Source organism: Syngnathus leptorhynchus, chromosome 11 (genome assembly GCF_054491065.1).
Source record: "Syngnathus leptorhynchus isolate UIUO chromosome 11, UIUO_Slep, whole genome shotgun sequence".
NCBI classification, from domain to species: domain Eukaryota; kingdom Metazoa; phylum Chordata; class Actinopteri; order Syngnathiformes; family Syngnathidae; genus Syngnathus; species Syngnathus leptorhynchus.
In genome coordinates this window covers 1401339-1422472 of record NC_141205.1, presented here as the reverse complement: position 1 = coordinate 1422472, position 21134 = coordinate 1401339, and the positions used below count along the sequence as shown (strand labels likewise).

At 44.6% G+C, this 21134-nt stretch overlaps 1 protein-coding gene and 1 long non-coding RNA gene across 10 annotated transcripts in view; one reads left to right on the top strand and one right to left on the bottom strand.

Moving 5' to 3' along the window:
- nav1b (neuron navigator 1b) overlaps nucleotides 1-21134 on the bottom strand; it is a 32974-nt gene that overhangs the window by 4677 nt on the left and 7163 nt on the right. For 5 of the 8 annotated variants that reach the window (XM_085924008.1, XM_085924004.1, XM_085924005.1 and 2 more), the window contains 20 exons: nucleotides 15280-15382; nucleotides 14460-14801; nucleotides 8509-8659; nucleotides 7873-8173; nucleotides 6486-7239; nucleotides 6004-6408; nucleotides 5882-5923; nucleotides 5221-5369; nucleotides 4925-5095; nucleotides 4735-4790; nucleotides 3943-4020; nucleotides 2572-2655; nucleotides 2362-2491; nucleotides 2154-2275; nucleotides 1582-1763; nucleotides 1351-1507; nucleotides 1085-1250; nucleotides 922-1013; nucleotides 764-859; nucleotides 162-330 (listed from right to left, as the gene is read on the bottom strand). In XM_085924008.1, the coding sequence (XP_085780134.1) occupies nucleotides 162-330; nucleotides 764-859; nucleotides 922-1013; nucleotides 1085-1250; nucleotides 1351-1507; nucleotides 1582-1763; nucleotides 2154-2275; nucleotides 2362-2491; nucleotides 2572-2655; nucleotides 3943-4020; nucleotides 4735-4790; nucleotides 4925-5095; nucleotides 5221-5369; nucleotides 5882-5923; nucleotides 6004-6408; nucleotides 6486-7239; nucleotides 7873-8173; nucleotides 8509-8659; nucleotides 14460-14801; nucleotides 15280-15382 (3750 nt within the window). Of the gene's footprint in view, nucleotides 1-161; nucleotides 331-763; nucleotides 860-921; nucleotides 1014-1084; nucleotides 1251-1350; nucleotides 1508-1581; nucleotides 1764-2153; nucleotides 2276-2361; nucleotides 2492-2571; nucleotides 2656-3942; nucleotides 4021-4734; nucleotides 4791-4924; nucleotides 5096-5220; nucleotides 5370-5881; nucleotides 5924-6003; nucleotides 6409-6485; nucleotides 7240-7872; nucleotides 8174-8508; nucleotides 8660-14459; nucleotides 14802-15279; nucleotides 15383-17992; nucleotides 19771-21134 lie in introns of those variants that run through there. The other 3 variants (XM_085924002.1, XM_085924003.1, XM_085924010.1) reach the window with 3 other exon arrangements.
- Nucleotides 7407-9748, top strand: LOC147048735 (uncharacterized). Of its 2 annotated transcripts, XR_015067564.1 has the most exons (4): nucleotides 7407-7498; nucleotides 7850-8200; nucleotides 8277-8384; nucleotides 8457-9748. It is a non-coding gene; the product is annotated as an uncharacterized LOC147048735 (long non-coding RNA). The 2 variants fall into 2 exon arrangements; XR_015067563.1 differs by lacking the exon at nucleotides 7407-7498 and having other exon boundaries at nucleotides 7746-8200.

Below are 21134 nucleotides of genomic sequence, written 5' to 3'. Positions count from 1 at the left end.
CTTGGATCAAAAGATTTACCTTTATCAAAACAAGCACATTTGAGGGCTTGCATAAGAAACTTTAGCTGACCTCGCAAATTCTGGTTCTTGTTTGTCCTGCAGATGAACTACCATCTTTTAAAAATATGATTCCAAACTCAAGTGCACGATTGTACCTGTACCTTTGAGAGCCACAGTGATACTGGTGGGACCTCGGGACATACAGCGAGAGGGCTGCGTCTCTGGCGCCTCTCCTCCGAGCACTCTTTTGATGTGACCCATGCTATAGCTGTAAATGGAGTCCGTTGAAAGGCCAAGACTGGAGGTGGGGTCCACTTTAGCAACATAAACCTGGAATGAGTGACACAACAATGAAGTGGAATCGGGGACTAATCGGGGACTACATTCATTTTGTATTCATTCAACCTGATGGATCTTAAAGATGAATAGGTTTCATATTTAAAAAGACTTAAGGACATAACCCCAAGTTGTCTAAGTATCGACATAAACTATCGACATAAAGAGCGGAGCGGAGCCCCTGTCGTGCTAAATTCCTCGCAGATCATTCACACAATTGAAAAATCCTCAAACGTCAACGACACGATTTCAGCGGGACCCTTTGGCATTATCGCGTCTGTATTTCCATCACCGCTTGTGCTCCCAACAACTCTTTACAAGTTACGGCTTGCTAAAATTAAATGCGACAGCTGATTTGCAAACGTCAGCATGTCGGTTACACATTCTACACCAGGGCTAGGTCGTACGTAAAGAACAGCTGTCTCACCTTGAAAGCCTGACTGACGGCAGAGTCCAGCATGGGCCAGTCCATCCTGCCGTTCACCCTGACGGTACCGAGGAAGAAGTTCTGTTGTTTCACCTCCTGCAAGGCACGTGATGCATGTATCATGGTGTCTAATGTTCGTCCATCAAGAGCACACTTACATCTTTGAAGACGTGCAAATCTGCAACGCAAGCCACCACCCTGACACGGTGGTCATCTCGCTGAGACGATAGGCTGGTGTAATCCATGGAATCTGCCGGAAAGAAACAATGACTCAATGACTGACTCGGGGTCATTGATGACATCTCAGGGTTTTAAATGTACCTGTGCTGGTTCTTCGGGCATCACGCACCGCAACCGAATGGCGTGGTGATAGAGAAGTGAGACCTGAGGACTGGGAGACGGAGGTGGAGGGTCCAGGAGATGGGCAGGAGGACAGGCTACTTGTCTTCAGTTGGTCGTTCTCCACCTTGAGATTGATCACTGTCTTCTGTTGACACATGAATGACCTTAGCAGTAAGATCTTATGTAAAGAAGCAGGACTCCAATATGTGGTAGTAACCAAGGGATGAAGCAAAAAACATGTGCACCTGCATGTTGGTCATGGTTTCCTGCAGCTGTTCCAGCTGATGGGCAGAGGATAAAGCCTCAAGTCGGATATCTGTAAGTTTCCGCTCTTTCTCCCACAGTTCCGAGCGAAGGTCAGACACAACCTTATCATCTGCCGCCTCGCTTCCCTCACACAGCCTGCGTATATTTGGATTACACTTATTCCACTTTGTCTTCTGATTTTCAGGTATGTTTACGAGACGGCGCATTACCCAGATGATGAAACAGAGGTTGAAGCTTTCATGGACGATGGCGGAGGATCAGCCCCGTCACGGTTGACTTTAGGTGAAGGTGGTACAGACGATTCCGGGGTGGCAATTTCCTCAATGTCGTCATAGGGCCCTGTTGGCTTAGCGCCCTTCTTGCTGAAAGCCTTGTTGAACGAACTGCGTAACTGTCAAGAGAAGAAGGGATAGACATTCCTTTACATCCGCCAAATACACAGTTCCGGGGTTCTCGGCTTGCAATTGTCTCGACGTACATTTCAGGGTTACAAATGTTGCAGATTGTAGCAACATGTGGTTTTACCTGTCTCAAGAAAGTGGTTCATTGAGACAACATGCTCTTAGGGGCACAATCAAATGGGGGAGGCAAGAGGAAAGGTTTACAAAGCATCGTAACTTACCTCGTACACCTGAAAATAAAAACGTGTGGCGGCATGTGGGAGAAGACAAGAGTGTTACTTAACAGCAGTATCATGAACACATGCGGGGGAAATTCTGTAGGTTCTCTCATGCTGTAAAAGTTGCCATGGTTTATTTGACTGAGATGCACGTGTCCTCACCCAGCTCTTCTTCTTCTTCTTCTTGGCCTCCAGCTCCTTGAGACTGCCCATGCTCGAGTGGCTGGTGTTGCTGGCGAGGCTGGAGAGGCTTTCTGATGAGTTCTGACGGTTTATCTGCAGTTCTGAAGAAAATAAAACCACAACACACATTAAGTATTGGACAGCTCTAGAGGTTTTGGTTCACATACAGATATTAGAAATTGTTTACCTTTTGACACGATTTCGGAATTATTGAGAGCATCATGAATGATATCCTGAGCTTCTGTGTTTTTAGTCTTCAGAATCTCAATGGTGTCCCTCAGGTCGTTCAGCTCAGAATCCTGAACGGAGGTAAAACCCTATGTTGGATACACGGTGATACTACCTTCCTTCTTTTTCCTAAAATTGCTACTTATTTACATGAAATCATATGACCAACCTTCTGTTCAGAAGAAGCTGACAAGGTCTGCAGGCGAGCTGTCATCAGCGCCAGGCTCTGTTCAAAAGCTGCGACCAGATTAGCCTGTTTGACATGGACGGAGAGTTCAATTCAGATCCCCACATGCAAGTCCACAAGCTCAAAAAAATCACTTTCGACATCAGGAGGGAGGAAAAATGCGTATAGAACAGCAGTGGATGGCGTGACAGAAGGTGCTGAAAATTCGTTCGATCCATGAACATTTCCAAAGATGTCAACTTGTTAGCATTCAGAATTGTTGCGATTTACCAATGATTCTGTGACACTGGTGTGAGCACATTCTGTTGTAGCCAATGGCAAAGTACTTTTGAGCAATTGTCAAAACTGTTAACGGAATAATGCAAAGGGCTGTTTGAATACAAATTCGAACAGAATTAGAAAATCACAAGCTGGGCCAAATGTACTGACACATTAAATAGGTTGAAAAGTTTAGAAAAGGTCAAATTAAGTTAACTTTTGAAGTTCATAGTGCATTTTAGGCTCATTCTGAAGTTTCAAGCAAAAACTCAATGTCTCTAGCTTTTGGAGAGTAGTGTGTCATTTACATTTGAGAAGCATTTTTTTGACTCAAGCTGGAGTCCAACAAACCTGGCCCAACTGCTACACCCAACATCCGCAGCAGTGACCGGTTAGCGGGTAGGGGAGGGGGGGCAGGCGGCGAGGAGCAGGAAGTCCGTGAATCAATTAGCGGCCAAGAGAATAAAAGAGAGGACATTGGTGGTTAGGCGTGGGAATAACCCACTCAGTGGGTGACACATATACAAGCAGGTGTAATGATCAACAGCCATGTTAGTTAAAAAAGTGTCAAGCATCAAAAAAGGAAGCGGCTCAGTGTTAAAGAGACGTTAGCTGGATGTACAATGCAAGGACCAAGTGATATAATGCCCATTTTATTTTAGGTCTGAATTGTACTCTATGTGCTGCACTTGTGATTGTTTTTATAGTGTACTAAAAATAAAGTTGAGTTGCGTTGGAGCAGCCATGTACGTAATTTCTGAGGCTGTTTTATATTGCGTTTATTTTTATATCGAATATTATTGTTGAATATTTTATTGTTAGCATATCAAGGTAATATGAGCAGATATGTGTTTCAAAGTCTTGCCCTTCGAATTAATTCATATCAGAAGTGACATTTTTTTCTCTTCATTCTGCCATGACTTATTTCCCAAGTGTGCTACTTGACAGAGGAAAAAAATAGAATTGTGTCACCTGAACCAGTGTATAACCAGCCAATGTGCCAGAGGTCTGTATAAGCAGCGTGTTAAGGTGGAGGAGGAGTTGTTATGCTTTTAGAAGGAGAATGACAAAGTCAATTGTCACAGTTATACGTACGTTGGCAGACAGCTGCATGGTCAAGTCGGCAACTTTCTCCTGCGAAGATTCCAGCTCGCGCCGTAGTTTGCGGATTTGCTGAGGACCAAAGATCACTCGTTATACCGTTATTGTCACGATCCATATTTATGGAAAAAAGTGAGTTTAGTTGTGATTATGTCACAAACAGTCGTTAGAAGGAAAAAAAAATCACAATAAAGGATAAAAACTGAAATTAAGGATACTTTCCTTTCAGGCCACACTAAAAACATGTTAATACATTTAGGATTGCTTGTAAGCTGATATATATATATATATATATATATATATATATATATATATATATATATATATATATATATATATAAAATTGTCTTTTTTTTTTTTTTTTTTAACAAATGATTCAGTCCATCGCTGCAGTGGAGTGCTGGCTGTGCACTAATTGTTTTCTTCTTCCTTGGGGTGGTGTAAGAGAAAATAATCGAGAAAAACTGCACTAAATACAACACAGAACATCTGACAAATGGACACAAACCAACAGAAAATGAGCCAGTTGCCTTCCTGCGGCCTTACCTCCCCTTGGATCTTGTCCTCATTCTACGGAAAGCATTGCGAAAGCATGTAAAGAAGAGCGGCGACTTAAGTACAGCTTGTGCAGAAGACAAACTTGACACTATTGCTGGCTGAACTCATTGTGAACCATTTGGGATGAAATAATGATCATAAACAGATCAATAGTAGTCCGGGTCATTAAAAATGCAATTTGACTTGAAAGGCCTGCACATAATTTTCCTGAAAACATGCCTTACTTACCGAGGAGGAGTAGCTGGATGAAGCGTTGGAAGCTAAGGAGAGTACAGAGCCGTGTACTGCAAAAGGAAAAAGATATGATATTTATCCCTCAATTGCCACATCTTGTAAGTGCGCAAAGGTCAGATAATTGGAGGTCACTGAAAAAAGACCCCTTTGATTCTATTTTGAGCAGTTTTTTTTCAAGGCTCACCATCATCTGCCGGTTCGCGGAAAGAGCCGGAGCGCATCATGCTTTTGGGTCGGTCTGCCAGAGACATGGTGCTGCCCAACGGGGAGGAGCCGTAGAGTTCGTGCTCACCGGGGGGCCCGATGCTATTGGAGCGGGATATCCTCTGGGTGCCCAAAGAAGAAATTGGTGCAACTATCATCAAAGACAAGGAGACACATACAGTCAGCAGAATCAGGGCACGCAAAATTACTTTTTGCCATTGTCTCCCAATTGCCAATTTATAAATCTGTCCTCTGTTGAGGGAATGGCTCACTCACCCACGTTGGTGAGAGGAGCTCTGGCGGCGGACAAGAGGTGGATTGTGCGGGTGGGTGACGGCAGCTGAGGTGGGCTGTCGTGCTCGCTGTGCGAGTGGCGTCGCCCCGGTTTCATGCCGTCGTTGTCCGACAAGCTTGAGCTGCAGCGTCTACGGAGAAATCTTGTTTCAGTTTCAAATAACAACACGCAGCAAGGAATGTTGAGTGATGAAAGAGGGTCCGCTCTGAACCTTTATTTACGAGGAACGGAACGCTGCCCTCTCCATTCCAACCACGTTATGCCAATCAAAAGTATGAAGTTGTCCAATTGTACTTGGTTTGAAGGTTAATATTCATTCCAAAATGTAACTTAGGTCATCTAACTTTGACAGCAATGTATAGTGACAGAAAGAGCTACTAAATGCTCTTCCACTAGATGGCACAATGAAGCCGTGTTCCCACCTGTTGCTAATTCTAAAACCACATCATAGCTTTGTGTTCAACTAAACAGGCCCAAAGTATTTGTTGAATATATTGCGAGATTCATCTTAAAATATCAAGGAGGTGCCTTGGATTTATAACGATTGGCACACTGCTCTAATTGAAGCTAAGACTAGTCCTAAACGCAATAAAACCCCTCCGGGACCGTCGGATACCGAGGACCATCTGTATATGAACGTACTCTAAGCCTTTCTTTGGCAAGGTGTTCCTATCGCTCTGCAATCTGTGGAGAGGAAGCAGACAAATGGATTTATTAAAACAAACAAAAAAACACTCGTGTCTGTTGAGACGGCGACGACTAACCCTTCGGAAAGGTTGAGTGACGTCCTGCTCCCCGCACCCCACGTCCCAACTCCCCTCTCGTTATCCTGCGACTCTTTGCTGCTAAACCTGGATCGGGAGGGCACGCTCATTTGCAGGGGCAGCGACTCCATGCTGCGGTGCATAGTTAACAGTTTGGGATATAGCAGGGGCGAACCCCCCAGGCTGTCGCTCGTATACGAGCCGGGAGAGTCGATGTGCAGCACGGGCGCCGGGCTGGGCGTCAGACGGGTCGCTGAGTGAGAGGAAGCTAGGTCCTGGAGCTTGGAGTAAGGGGGGACTTTGGGAGGGAGGTCCTGAATGGTCACGCAGGAGTCCAAGCTGTTGGAGTTGACCTTGTCCAGATGAGCCAAGCTGGGTGGACGCCCCAAAGACTTGGCTAACATCCTAAAGGAAGAAGAAGAAAATAAGTCACATCCGTTTATTACAAGTACCAATACGGCTCTAGAGCGAGTCGGTGGCACCTTGGCGTGGTGGGCGATGAAAGTTCAGGATATTTGCTACTGCTGGTCCGTCTCAGGCCATGCAGTTTCACCAAAGATTCTCGCGAGGACTCTGAGGGAACCTGGACTTCTTTCAGGGAAGCACAGTCTATGTCGATGTCGGCACACACGGCTTTGGCCCTGGCTTTCTCCTTCTCCCGGTCGGTCTGGTTCACCGGGACAGCCATCGTCCGATTAGACATTTTGCAACTAGTGGGGTCTTTCACTCTGGGGCTTGCCGAGGCCACGGTGACGGGCTTCAGGGTCAGCAGACTCGGGTCTATAGTGCCGCTGACGGGTCGGGATGCGGGGCGACCGATGACGCTGAGCGTGCTGGACTTGGCGGGTCGAGGCAGGCTTCGATACTGGATGCTATTCCGGGCATTGGGCCCCAGGAAGCTGGGCTCGCCGCTGGCATCAAAGCTGTTCTTGCGGCCAGAAGGCGCCCCTAACCCCACGGGCTTCATCGACATGCCTGAAGACTTTGGAATTTTCCCCACGGTAGCAGAGCCACTGGAGATGGTGGCGCCCCCTGCTGTCAGCACCGTGGCCGTACCGGTAGCCGCAGGCGTTCTCTTGTAGCCAAAGGAGGCTCCGCTCGAGGGTTTGACTAAACCAGACGGGGGCTTTCGGGTCTCCATGTGATGCTCCCGGCCGGCGTCAGAACGCGAGCGTTGGAGACCTGCCGTCTTGATGGAAATCTTAGATTTGTCCTGCGGCTTGACATTTTTTGCCGCTGCATAGAGAAAATGACAAAACAAAACAAAATTTGTCAGAGTAAACTTTGCTTACATTCCCAGTAGTAAAAGGAAGGAGAGAAAGTTCAAAGGGCACTCAAATGATGAATTAGATGAAAGAGAAATGACTCGCCTGCATCTCATCAAACATTCGTACTGCAGCCAAGTTCAACTATAAGCAAAGACGCATCTGTGTTTGCTCGGAGGAACTTTTATGTGCCTCACGTGTGAATCACTGCCAGACTTGATTCATAAAAGGTAATATAAGTCCTTCTGATGAAAGTCAATGTAAAGCCCAAATATGGGCCCATAATCAAAGAACACTTTGTTATTTTTGGTTTGTTTTTTATGTTTTGGGGCTTAATCTGAGTACATGTCATAAAGCTATCTACCATTTCACCTTTCATTCAACTTATTTTGGTGATAAATCACAGCTTGGTTTGTTTTTTATGTTTTAGGGCTTAATCTGAGTACATGTCATAAAGCTATGTATCATTTCACCTTTCATTCAACTTATTTTGGTGATAAATCACAGCTCTGCAAACTCATTTTAAGAAAACAAAAACGGAACCATTCTTGACAAAGTCAATAAAATCTATTTTGGAGCAGACTCAATGGATGTTGGATCTCACCTGCCACTCTTAGCATGCTCTGAGACGTGTGGGTGATGGGGGAGGTGACCCCCACCGGAGGATTCCGACTCTTCTTAAAGCTTCCCGGCGCTCCCAAACTTTGAGGCTTCCTTGCTTCTCCTTTGACGCTCAGCTCGTCGCTGAAACTGGGCGGCTTCTTCCTCCACTTGCTCGGCGCTTCTGTTTTCAGACTACCCGTGTCGTAGCCGCCGGTATCCGTCTTGCGGCCCGCCTTGCCGTCTTCGCTGTACCAGGACAGTCCGCTCTCCACCAAAGAGCGCTTCTCGGCATCGGTTCGGAGCTGTTGCGAGACGAGACGAAAGGCGCGGTGAGGATAACCATCGCGTGCTGCCTGCTATCTCCGACCGACTGCACTGCTCATTGTAATCTTGATTTCATCTCAGCAACATTCCAGAGGGGAAGAAGCGGAGATAAGTCAACTGCCTCGAGCAGTGGAAGGGGAAAACTACGGCAAGCTTTCTCACTCTCTTTTCTCATGTTGAGTTGCACAGGTGAGACGAGGCAGATGGAAATGTCAAGCAAAATTGCCAACGTGGATAAACAATTGTTTTTTCAATATACAGTGGCTCTATTCATCAATCAAATCAAAAAGCTGCTTTAGTTGTAGCAGCTCACCATGACGGAAGAGTTGCGTCTGGATCCCAGTGGCGTGTTTGGAAGCGAGTTGAGGGACGAGCTGGCGTTGAACTCTTCTGAGCTCAAGTTGTCCGAAACCTCGCCGTCACCGTCGCTGAGCCCGCTGCTGATGGAGCTGCTTTCATCCCAGCTGAAAGGAAGGACCAAAAATAATACATGGAGTTAATGACCACCATATGATGGGCAGATCAGTTGAGGCAATAAATTCTGAGGAAAAAAAAAACATCAGACTATACTAAGCAGGTGATTTAGAATTTTTTATGAGTGTGTGATAAACGATCCTGATCGCGGACATTTCATTTGAATCTTTATTGACTGGTGCTTCAAGGGAAATTTTCTGGAATTTGCCGCTAAATCATGCCGGATTAAAATAACCAACACCTCTGACCGCTTCCGGGTTAGTTCACGGTCTGGAAATCGGAGTGACAGCCCTCCCCCGAGCGTCCACAACCTCCTGCGTCGCCTCGAAACATATACCGGGTGGCCATAAAATGAAAACAGAACTCCCCGCGTGGGGCCGTGGATGCGTGACTCAAATGAACTGTACAAGTCCGCCAGGAGGTAAATATTAAGCGCAATAAAACACAATGAGTTCAAGCCCAGTTAGGAATTAAGTATAATTACACAGTTGGTTGTCAAGTTTCTGCTGGCCTGTTCTCAGAAATGTGCTACAAGGTAAACCATTAAAAAGCACTCAGGGTTGATCCAGTTTGCTTCAATTCTGGTTACCCACTAATTACCATTTGAAGCTATGAAGCCTAAAATTAGCCAGCGATTGCGTTGGAAAATGGGCTAAACTGTCCCAAAAGCTCTCAGAGGATTAACCTTGACATTTTGGATCACTTTCTTTGAACATTTTATGTTTGTCAGTCACAGTGTTGATAGTGTGGCAGAAGGGAGAAGCACAACTTTACTTTCTGACTGACTACCAATAAGTGAGTCAAGACACAAATGAACAGCAGTCCAAGGACAATGTGACGCAACAAAGGACGTACTTATAAACCCTTCTTCGTTATTGATAAGATATAACAATCTTGAATTACAATCTTAAGAAATCCTTAAAATTATGGAGACAGAATTTTTTGCCTATACAGTACACTATATATTCAAACAATTCAAAATACATTGAAGCAAGAAATATATCAGACGTGTTGATATTGGCCATTGCATTCGATAAAGGCTTTGTTAAGGTTTGGATTAAACACTGTGTACAATTATGTATTGCTTTTATCAGGCATGATCTACAACTCCGAAATATTTGCAGCTAGCACACCCTCATACTCCTCAAATTAGCCTCGTCAAAGATTTTCCATTCCACTTCATATTTCTCAGGATCTTGTAGGGAAAAGCTCGTCCAAGGTACTAATAAGCCTCCTCCCCGTGCCACCACAAATCCCCCAGATGACGGCATGCAGGAGCTCCGGGGAGGTACGACTAGTGCGTAGCCTTGGAAAAATGTCTTTTCTCCTCCTCCCTGATCTCATTAACACGCTCTCTCCTGTAGAAAATGACCACTGCAGGAGGTAAAGACAATACACATCAGAGCAGCTAGCGTGAGATGAATAAATAACGCTCAGTTCTGACTCACATTTTCAGAGAGGTTTTGATTGAATGCTTGGTTTGTGGTTCTAGTTTGCAGACATGCTGTGTCTCACTGATGTGTCTGATAAGGTTGTTGTTCCTGCCTCTGTAATGCTTTCATCATAATCATTCTATAAAAAAGCAAAATATGGTCTTGCTTGTATTTTGTTTTTGCTCATGAACTACTAGTGTGGTCTGACGTGACTCCTCAGCGGCACTGATAAGAAATTATAGCCTTTAGGTTTCCCATCCGTGATTTATGGTATTCCCATTCGCGCAGGAGACTTGATGTTTTATCACTGGGCCTGTATGGCTGCACTTCACACAGAAATGAGCTAGGCTACACCAGTAAGTAAATACTGAGGTCGTTATAATAACATCAAAAGACACTGAAGTTTAAGGACGTTACAGTGTGAGACCGAGCGAGACCAGAGTACAAAGCAAAGCTGGACTGGAAAAATAAATTCTCTTTCAACTCCAGACGTCCCCTCCACCCCAGTCCAATTTGTAGCCATAATACGATGAATTACGACATTTCACGTTCTACATTTGACCCCACCCTGATGGATGCGCCCTTCTCGGTCAATGAGTCAACGGTGCCATGTCAGCATGAGATGACTTGGCAAAAGGAGTCAAAGCATAAAGCATTATAGGATGAATTGGCTCGCTTTTATTTATTCTCCCTGAAAGCGCTGAAGTGATGCTTCATTATTCCAATGGCTGACTGAGCAACGTGGGTGGCGTTTTCTTTTTTCTTGAGTCATTTGTTTGCTGACCCTCCGCTGAGGGAACGCCACGCTGTCCCCAGATGTCTTTGAATCTGTCTTTGTGGGGATATAATGTGACAACAGGAATGTGTCAACGCTTTATAAGAGCCTACATTAAACAAACTACAACATAACTAAGCATCTGAATGAGTTAAGAAGGAATTAAAAGTTTGAAAACCATCAAAATACCACGGTGGAACAAGAACTTCTTACGCGAGTTAAAAGTGAAAAAATAAATGAATGACTGGAAAAGCCAAAACACAAATAGAAACTCTGGAACACTTTTGTTCTTTTGTACAAAATCCAGGTTGACACATTGTATAGAGGAAACATAAAAAACGAGCAAATAAAGTCTAAATTAAATGGTGGTAAGGTCATGAAGAATGATCTTAAGCAAAATGACCACGGACACGTGATCAGAGTAGAGACACAATTGAGGTCGAAAGCATGCGAAGCTTCAATAGTCAAGAGGCTCTAAAAAAAGGTCCCAGCCGACCGAGCCAGGAAAAGGGAAATTGAGTGCAGACTGCAGGGACCATAAATCCGGGATGAGATGACTGCAGCAAAACCTTTCATTAAGTCCAGAATGTCTTTCGTTGGTACGCATTTAGTTTCCACCAGCGAGGCCGACATACAATACGTGCCAAAGTGTTGAGCGCATGCACTCGGTCGGCTCCGGCCAAACCTTATCACCGTTGCCATGGAGGAAACATTGCCAAGGAAGCATCTTAAAGCAATGCTTTTAAGCAAGAAGGAAAAATGAACGCATCCATTTTAGCAGTATGGAAAGTTGTTTATCGTTGTCGTTGCGAGATGATGATGACTACTAGTCGAATGAAATTGTCAGCTATAAGGACAATAAATGACTATAGGTTTTGCCTCACTAGTAACATGCAGTTGTTCCACAAACCCAAAGTAGTCCCAATCTTATGGGCATACTAGTAGGCCACAATTTGCACTAGTATTGGCGAAATAAATTACTAGTACGGCACCTCGTTGTTCTAGTACCCCCTAGTCATTGAACCAGTGCGCTAAATTGCCTTACTAGCAAGGACAAAGGTCCTTAAATGTAATTTTGCATCACTTTAGCTTAAGACACTACACACATGCACCATTCAGCATTTATCACAGTGACACGCAAGGCAGCCTCATCAGTGGGTCAGTGGAGAACGGTTGCCATGGCAGCACATCCAGAGCCACGTTGGTGTGCGCTGCTTGCCGCACCAGTCTGCTTTCTGTTCACTGCATTGTTGCCACTATGCTGCAGTGTACACACAGGAGACACTGTCCAGATCTTGCATGTCACCTTCCTCACTCTACATTCATGTTGTATCGCTAGCTCCATGATCATCCATGAGCTACTAGATTTACACAACATGATGGTTTTGATGTTGTTTTAGACAATATTGATTTTCAAAGTATAAATAGAATGGCGCTCGGGTATTGAAGTTACTATTGTACTGATTGATGCAACTGCGTTGCTAATGTAGCTGAATGAGTTATACTGTTAGATGTATTGTATGACGTGATTGATATGGCAGTCGCAACAATCATGCTATGAACACGTGCATGAGCAGTGTGGGCTGATCAATATCCATTACGTATACACATTATTGATCTGGCTTTGCACTATCAACATTAAGATATGTGCCGCTTAAAGATGATATGAAGTCATTCGACATTATTATCGTACTTATGTAGGTGACGATATAGATCATTAAATTGGGATTATCGCAAGTGACAGTTTAAGATTTACAGGGGAGGGTGGGCTTAGTGATGATTTCAAGCTTGTTGCCATGGTTACGTTGGAGCGGCCTGATCTATTTTCAAGAGCCGGTGCTTAATGGTTCTCAATGAGCCTTTGAGTGTGTGTGTGTGTGTGTGTGTGTGTGTGTGTGTGTGTGTGTGTGTGTGTGTGTGTGTGTGTGTGTGTGTGTGTGTGTGTGTCGATGTACAGTAGGAATGCAAAATGCAAATGTAGCATGGAATTTCCAAAGTGTGAGTAGGAAAGCAGATTTGCAATACAGGAAATAAATACAGACTAGAAAACGTTGCAAATTAGAGAGGTGAAAAGTAAAAACAGCAGTCACTATTTTCCTACCTTGGCATGTCTTTGGAGCCATCTATTTCCTGCACAAGAGTTGTCTTTTGCCACCTGGCACTGGAATTTATTTTGCCACATTGTGGGCACAACGTGGTGATTTTTTTTCCCTGATTAATACCTTTTTAACTCTGACCTTGTCTTTGACATGCCGCTTCCATAATATGCGTGTGCAGTATTCTAAACGTGCATGGAAGGACTTCCCCCAGGGGGCATCATAACCAGGGAGCAGCTGTATCCATCCATCCATCCGGGTGTCACCTTGACTGCACGTCTTCTACTCTCAGTCTCCAATAGCGTGTCACTAACCACCAACAATTTCAATTGTTTGTTTTTTTTAAGTTGCGAGCAGCGAACCTTAAAAATAACATCTTGAATTTTTTGGGGAGCCTGGCTACGATATGCTGTTTTACAACATGATATGGAAGACGATGAGAGCAGTCAGATGTACAATATTCAACGTAAAGCCCTTTTTCCACATATGTGATGTCAGACCCGAGTTGAGCTGGCGGAGTGATTTTGGCTTTTACTTCCTGGTATGCTGCTATGTCAGCACTTTCCAATAATGGCACGCTGGTAAAGTGGGTGCGAAAAAATGTTTGGCAGCCAGCTGAACAAAGTGACAATCATTTAAACTAGTTCAACCCTCGAGTAGCTGTTTCCACTCTCCTGGGAAGTTCATTTTCCATTTATTCATTTGCTGTTCTTGCTTGCACTGGGATCAATTTATGAAGCATAAAATTTTTCCAGACTGGCACTTGACCATTTTGCATCTGATCTTTATGACATTATTGAGGATCTTCTGTCAGAGCCTTTGCACATGGCGCCATAATGAAATAATACGACAAGCAAAAAATACACGTGCTAGTTTTGAAACAGGGCTATCGTCAGTGGTTTCACATTTCTTATACAATAATATAAATTCTACATTGATGTATTTGAGCATTTTCCACTTTCCAGCCATATAAAAGTTTTCATCTCTTTCCTTAATGCACTTTCCAGTAAGACCTCCTTTCCAAACACTCGAGAGGCTGAGCTCAAATCCCATCCGCATGCCCGACAGTGATAAAAAGCTTCTAAAGCACACCAGAGGACCGTCCTGATTTTCTTTCTCGTTTGCTCTCAGAGGGTTGCTGTCAATCTGCATCCTTGTTAAATCCTCTCCTGTCATCCTTTCTTGACATCCGAAATGATAAAAAAGGACTAGTGTACCTCAAAAGATCTATTCTGGTCTTGTTGCATAACTGAGGGAACACCGCGTGGCTTTTTCAGATTCCCTCTGTGAGCACAATGAACTATTTCGATGATAAAGAATACTGATTCATAGGTGCTTCAATGATTTGCATTGTCTTGCTTTCTGCTGCATGGTACTGCGGTGGAAATGTGCTAATAGACACCAAAAGGGCATCTGCAGTCACCATTGGAAACAAGCGCATGTGTTGCCATGGAAACAGGACATCCTATACATTCATGGGACTTACCCATTAGTGAGGTTGTTGTCATCATCCTGGAGGCTCTTCCCCAGAAGGTCACTGTCGCTCAGGTAACCAGACTTGAGGTCTCCCTCATCCAGAAGATCTATACGTGAATTCCCGCTCAGCCTGCCCGAGCAGCGTGCTGGCATGGTCTGGGCGACGTACGGGGAGGAGATCTTAGCTCCCTGGTAACCGCCAGCCGCAGAGGACGGGGCTTCGCCCGCCTGGAGGCGAGGGCTAGCTTGCCCGTGGCGCCATGACAGCGGCGACGAGCGGTTGGACAGGCTGGACATACTGCGAGCGTTGGTGTCGTCGCTGTCGTAGCCCACGTTGCTGCTGTCCACGCAGCTGTGGATGGAAGAGGACACTACATTAGGTACCTCCCTTTCTGTAGCCATTGTTGCTTTTCCTAATTTTGAGGTGTTTGACTTCACAAGTTTTAATGTGACCATTGAGGCAGGACAGCGCTTTGTATAATGCGTGAAGTTTTCTTCTTGTATGTGGGTCAGGGGTGTCAAAAAACTCTCGGGAAGAATGGGAACATCTTTTGAGTTTCATTGCATAACGATATGCACCGAGTCACCTCGATAAATATTACCATGGCGGTGACCATGGGAGTATTTTTATCCGTCCTTGTCAGATAATTTAGCAGCAGAGGAACTGCATTGGCCTGCTCCCATTTGAAGAGAAGCAGACAGCAAGTGTTACCTGTCCAAGGCTTTAAAGGGACAGTTTGTCGCAAAGGCGTTTTAGTTTTTTTTTTTTTATTGCTATTAACGTGATGAACTTCAGTTTATATTTGTGGGATGGTTCATTTTATCGTCACCTGTGGCTGAGCTGGGAGCCCCGGAGACTCGACATGGTGTCCTCCAAATTCTGACGGAGGTCAAGGACATTCTGTACCGTGCGCTTTCTCTGCGACTCGGGATCTGTGGATCAATTAAAAAAAAAAGAAAAACCTTAGTTACTGTTGTTTGTTAAAAGCAATAAATAATATTATAAAATAATATATACATATATAATAATAAAATGTAGCCTTTTACAACACACACCCACAAGCCTCGTGAGTATAAGCGGTTCGGATAATGAATGAATGAACTTGATGGGAGCATTGCTTTATATTTCAAAAAGAGATATAAAAGTTCAAGTCAAACCGGTCCTTTGGTTAAAGGTCATAATCTTCCATCTACCGAGTGTAGCGATACCTGGTAGTTTTCTAGGTGGTTCATCTTCTGTGTAATGGGTGAAATTAAGTAGCCTCAATGGTAAACCTCGCAAAAAAAATAAAAAAGTAAAGACAGAAATACTTGTGGTGTGCAGAGAAGCAGTATCTTTAAAATGCCAGGAAGTCAAATCTCTGAACCCTTCGATGCTTGCAGGCAGCACTCCCGACTTCATATTTCTTTCTCTCGGCATAAGTCGGGGGGGATATTGCGACATTTGTGCTACTCTTGCATGAGCGATCGCAAATCATTACGATGAAATGTTAGGTCAACACACACCCCCACCAAGCTGCCCGCCGTGTCTAGTTTTTATGTCAGTAGCAATATAACTGTCTCCATCTTACGTGCATGCATGGGACTCTGTTGCCGTAATGACCTGGAATCTGTGTCGCTGTCACTTTTCATTCATCTTTTTAAAAATCGGACCTATTCATTGATCATGTCACGCAAACCTGTGAACGATACACTTGAAACATTTGCTTGGTAGCTTTGTTGTGGTTCCATTTGATGATGATAATGTTTAATATTTTTTTTATTCTGAATTTTATATACCAAGTCTTATTTTCATTTGAAGCTATTTTGTGCAGGTCTAACAACTAAAATTCTGATTTTAAAAATCGTAAGCATTAGCGATTGTAATGTAACAAAAACAGGTTACAAAAAAGCCAAGGGGTGAAAACTTTTGCAAGGTCCCGTGATGCATGTTTTTTTATACACAACTGATGTGCCTGATAGACATACACACGGGCTAACGAAGCATGAGTAATATGTTTAATCAGCACAGATTTATTCATTACGATGTAACCAGGAACACATGCTCATAAATACGACACATTATTATCTTATTTATAGGACCACGCTGACCATGTAGTTCATCCTCGAGACTTGAGACTTCTCTAAAAGGCCTTTTGTGCTCTCCTCGCAAAGATAACAGTATGTGGAACTGCACTTCATCATACTGGTTTGTAGTAGCTTTCCCTTCTTAATGTTGCTAAATAAGGTTACTAGAATATTAGAAAAATCTCTCGATATGACGCAGTGCAATTAGTGCACAATGGAAAATGACTTTTATGACAGTGTCAATCAAAAATGAGCATTAGAGGCTTGTCAAAGAACAAAAGAATTCTTGATCAATAGCATCCTCTATTGATAAAAGTGACCTCTATCCGCACAAAGAAAATAAAGCATCATCTCGCTGCCATTTGCACATAGGGTGCAAACCATCTGTTATCACCCTAACACATGAATGGAGCCGGGAGGAGGCTAAATGTGCCTTTGCGCCTCCAATATGTATCCAATATGGCACACGGGTCTATGCATTTTTTGTTTTGATTTGGGGAGCAGCAACGGGATTTTGACAGAAGAAATCAGGCTGCTGGTAATCATCATCACCGCAGAGCCCTCGAGTGCTTTTTTTTTTTTTCGTTTCCCCTCGCGATTACGTTGTGATCGGAAACAAGCACATTTCACACAATTACGCTCACTCGCTGAGGGATGGAGAGAACAATGCAGCCTAGCACATGACTGCAATTCCATTCGCATCCAATCCCCTGTCTGAAAAACATTACAATTTATGAGGGATGTGTGACTATTCTGAGATGCGAGGATAATTTGTGCGAGCAGGTGGCGAGCGGTGCCTGCTCGGAGAGGCGTGTGCTGCCCCTGAGGATTCGTCAAGGCTCGCACAAATGGGGCGGTGGTGAGAAGCATCCATCCATTTTCCAATGCCATCTGACTTGGAGTCAAAAGGCGGATTGTGAGACAGACTGGTCCCAAACCACAGCAGCTATCAGAACCACCAACAGCCAAAACTCCCTCTTTCCACTTTTCATACTACTCAACTGGAGCCAATCGCAGCTGATTTTACAACCTGCCACTAGTCAATTGCAGAACCAACGTGATCAGATTGAGCCAATTACCAGTGGTCAAAGCACCCACCGCCTAACCTTCATCTGTCCATATTACTAGAACTAGATTGAACAAATCAGCTTTGTGAACCACTATACGATAACGGTTAACTATCCATCCATCCCTCCCTCCAGTTTCTTTTGTAAATGATACCCAGTGGGTGAGGTGGAGCCTAACGCTGCTAACTGGGGAACTAAACCGTGGACAAGTGCTTGATCAATCGCATACAACTACGGTGATCAAAGACGTACAAAAATGACCACGACACTACCACTGACTGAAACCATTTTCTACCACTCGCAGAGTTACTTTGATCAGATCAATCCAATCCGCATTTGAGTCAGCTGTGAAGAACCGCACGACCGGAGCACCTTGATCTTTCCTTGAACTTGGCCTTGCTTCACTCACCTAACATCTGGCTGAAGAGCAGCTGCTCCAAGTCACCCAGCACTGTCACCACAAGTTCGGGGTCCACCTTCAAGAAGGGCTTGTCCCCATCTTCTTCCCCCTGACCCTTGGAGCCAGAATCCCCTCCGGTTCCCGGCTTCTTGGCGGCTGCCTTGGCCTTGCTGGAAAGGATCTCATCATCTGACCTTCCATCCTCGGGGGCCTTGCTTAGGGGCTTCACTTCTGCGTACGGAGCGCGAGGGATCCGGCTTTGCTTGCCGGGAGCGGACGGAGCCGCCAGAGGGGCAAAGGGCTTGGGTTTGCCTTGGAAGAGAGAGTGCTCCGACTTGGAGAGGTTACGAGAAAGCGGGGCGCCGCCGCCGCCTGGCACCTTGCCCGTCGGCTTGCCCGTCTTCCTCATACCACCCACCCCGGACTTGGCCATGTCATCGCACCACTCGTAAAGGTGTAACTTCTTCTCGGCGTCGGTGAGTACAACCAGGTTGGTCATGGACCTCTGCTTGCGGAGGCTGGACGCCACGGGCAGCCTGCCCTCGGAGCTACCTGCCCGGTAAACCTTGAGTTCACCCCGCTGGGTACTCTGAGGCACCCCAGATTTGGGCCTCTTGGCCCCAAAGCCAAGTCCTTTGCCATCTGCTTGACTATACGCTTTGGAGCTATCCATCTTGAAATCTCCTTCCCTTCCTTTCACACTCCTCCCATGCATGCCTCCGGCATGGGAGCGTAGAATTGAGCATCAACGGACAAGGAAGAAAAAATGAGGTTCCAGGCTGCAACCTTCTTCCTCTCACAAAGAAATCCTGCATGAGAAAAGGTTCCTTCTTGCAGCAATCCTGCAACCTCCTCTTTCTTCCTTTGCTCCCGCTGCAGCTGTTGCAGTGCTGCCCAGGCGCTCCCTTCCCTAACGTCCCCCCCTTCTTTTTTTTTTTCTTTCCGTCTGCCTCGAAACGCACCCCTCCTGCTGCGGGAGTGCGCAGCAGCAGAATGACAGCGGCGGCAGACGCAGAGACGCTCCCCTCCTCCTCCTCTTCTCTTTCTTCCTCCTCCCTCTCTCAGCTTGCACTCTCCTCCCTTCTGCTCTTCATCGCTTTCCCCTGCATTTGCACATTCTCGCCTTTCTCCATGTGAAAGACCAAAAAAAAAAATGGCACCGGTCTGATGTATCGGAGCATTTTTCTGCTGATTCCTCCCAATCCTTTGTTCTTTCCACCCCCCACCCTTTGCTGTTTGTTTGCTGCGCTCATCATTTGTGAGCAGACCAACCCTGTAGCCTGTTGATATTGATCCCCGAGTCAATTAGGGCTGGCACACTTGTAGCTCTTCCCATGATCTATAGTCTAAAAATGTAACCAATTATCGATCGTTTAGTTCACACAATGTATTTTTCCCATGATATAAATCATACAATCAAGACGGAATCATAGTCCAACACAATATAGGAAAAACATTATTTGTCTTGTCACTCGTCTCAAGGTGGCTTTAGTTGTTATTGACATGTTTCTACTGGCAGAATGAGGTACGAACTAATCAGGCTTCAGGATATAGTTCTCCAGACAAAAAAAAAAAAAAAATGATGCTGATTCTACCTTCCATCAAAGTCTCTGCACTGTGCACTCAATCACCTCTTGGATAAACGTATTTCCTTGAATGGAGTACACACAATAAATGGACACATAATAATAACTGTGGCCACCAAAATTCCCCACACATTTTTGGGAAATCTAGCTTGGCTAAATTGATTAAAAATGTCTATTCCGACTCTTAATATGCAGTTAGTGGTGTAGTCACACACGCCACAGCCTCCAGCAACAACTGTTGAGGCTTCATTCCATACAACAACTGGAGCAAAGCTTTAGCAACACAGACTACGATGCCTTGTAAAAGTGCGCTGACATTTTCAGTCACGTTTTGTTGCTTTTTATTCCCTGCTTGTAAAAATAGAGAGGTTTGAAAAAGTCTTCAGCAAGTGACATGTGCCAATGTAAGCAAGTTAACACGCCCATAACCACATATGGAACATGTAATTACACACACAGACACACGCACGCACGCACGCACACCCGCAGAGTTCATCATGCAGTCTCTCCACTCACACATGAATGTGATCCTCCTTTAAAATATTCCACTTTTCAAATATAACATTCCACATGAAACAGCACGCAGAGGGCGACTCACAAGGAGAAATGCATCATAGGAACTCCCCCCCCTCATTGCACGCATAAACCACAGACCAAACGCATGCAAAAGTGTAATCTTGTACTCTAAATAAAGTTATATTTGGCTTTTACAGACAGCGGCACACACAGTTGTATCTTTCCTCAAAAATACTGCAAATAAACAAGCAGTAGGTGTACTCGGTTATTCCTGACATAACGTATATTTGTAAGTATTGAAGTATAAAAAGATGACTTTTCTAGCAACTGAGTGTAATTGCTTTTAAATTCAACATGGGCCAAATGATTAAAAGTCATTTTTATATAGTATACAGACCTACATAAAAAGTGTATCACCTAATCAAGGCAGGGGAGCATATTTTAAATTAAACTCAAGCCAAAACCAGCTACATAAATGTTGTAAAAGATTAAAGTCAGCAATGAAACCAAACATTTTCAAGCTTACACAATGCTACTGGAGTTTTTCATGGTGTGCAGTGATAGAACTTTATGGAAAACAAAGTCGAGCGTTGTTCATTATTTCGCTACAAAGTCCGAGACTGTCTGCAACAGCAGGCTTCGAATCCACATCGGTGCTTTTCTTTAAATATGGCAACCCAGGAAGAGACACGGACTATTGCATTTGTTCTGGCAATTAGTTTCTGGGAACACGTTCAAGTCCGCTCGCCATGCCCTGACGAGAGGTCACGGCCGTATCCACACCCACTGTAGGCTCAATAGCGGGATTGTTTTGAAAGAGCGATAGCGAGAACGTAAACTAATCCTTCGGTGACTAATTCCCATCAGGCAAATTTTGCACAACCCGACCGACTATGTTGTTTCCTTGGGGATGAGCTCTCGCCATCACGAGAAAGGAAGTCATGCTATGCTTGATTTATACCAATAAGGATGTCAACACCATAATCGCCTTGAACGTTGTTGATAAAATTATCAACATTGCCATAAGCTATTTTCTGCAAAAAAACAAA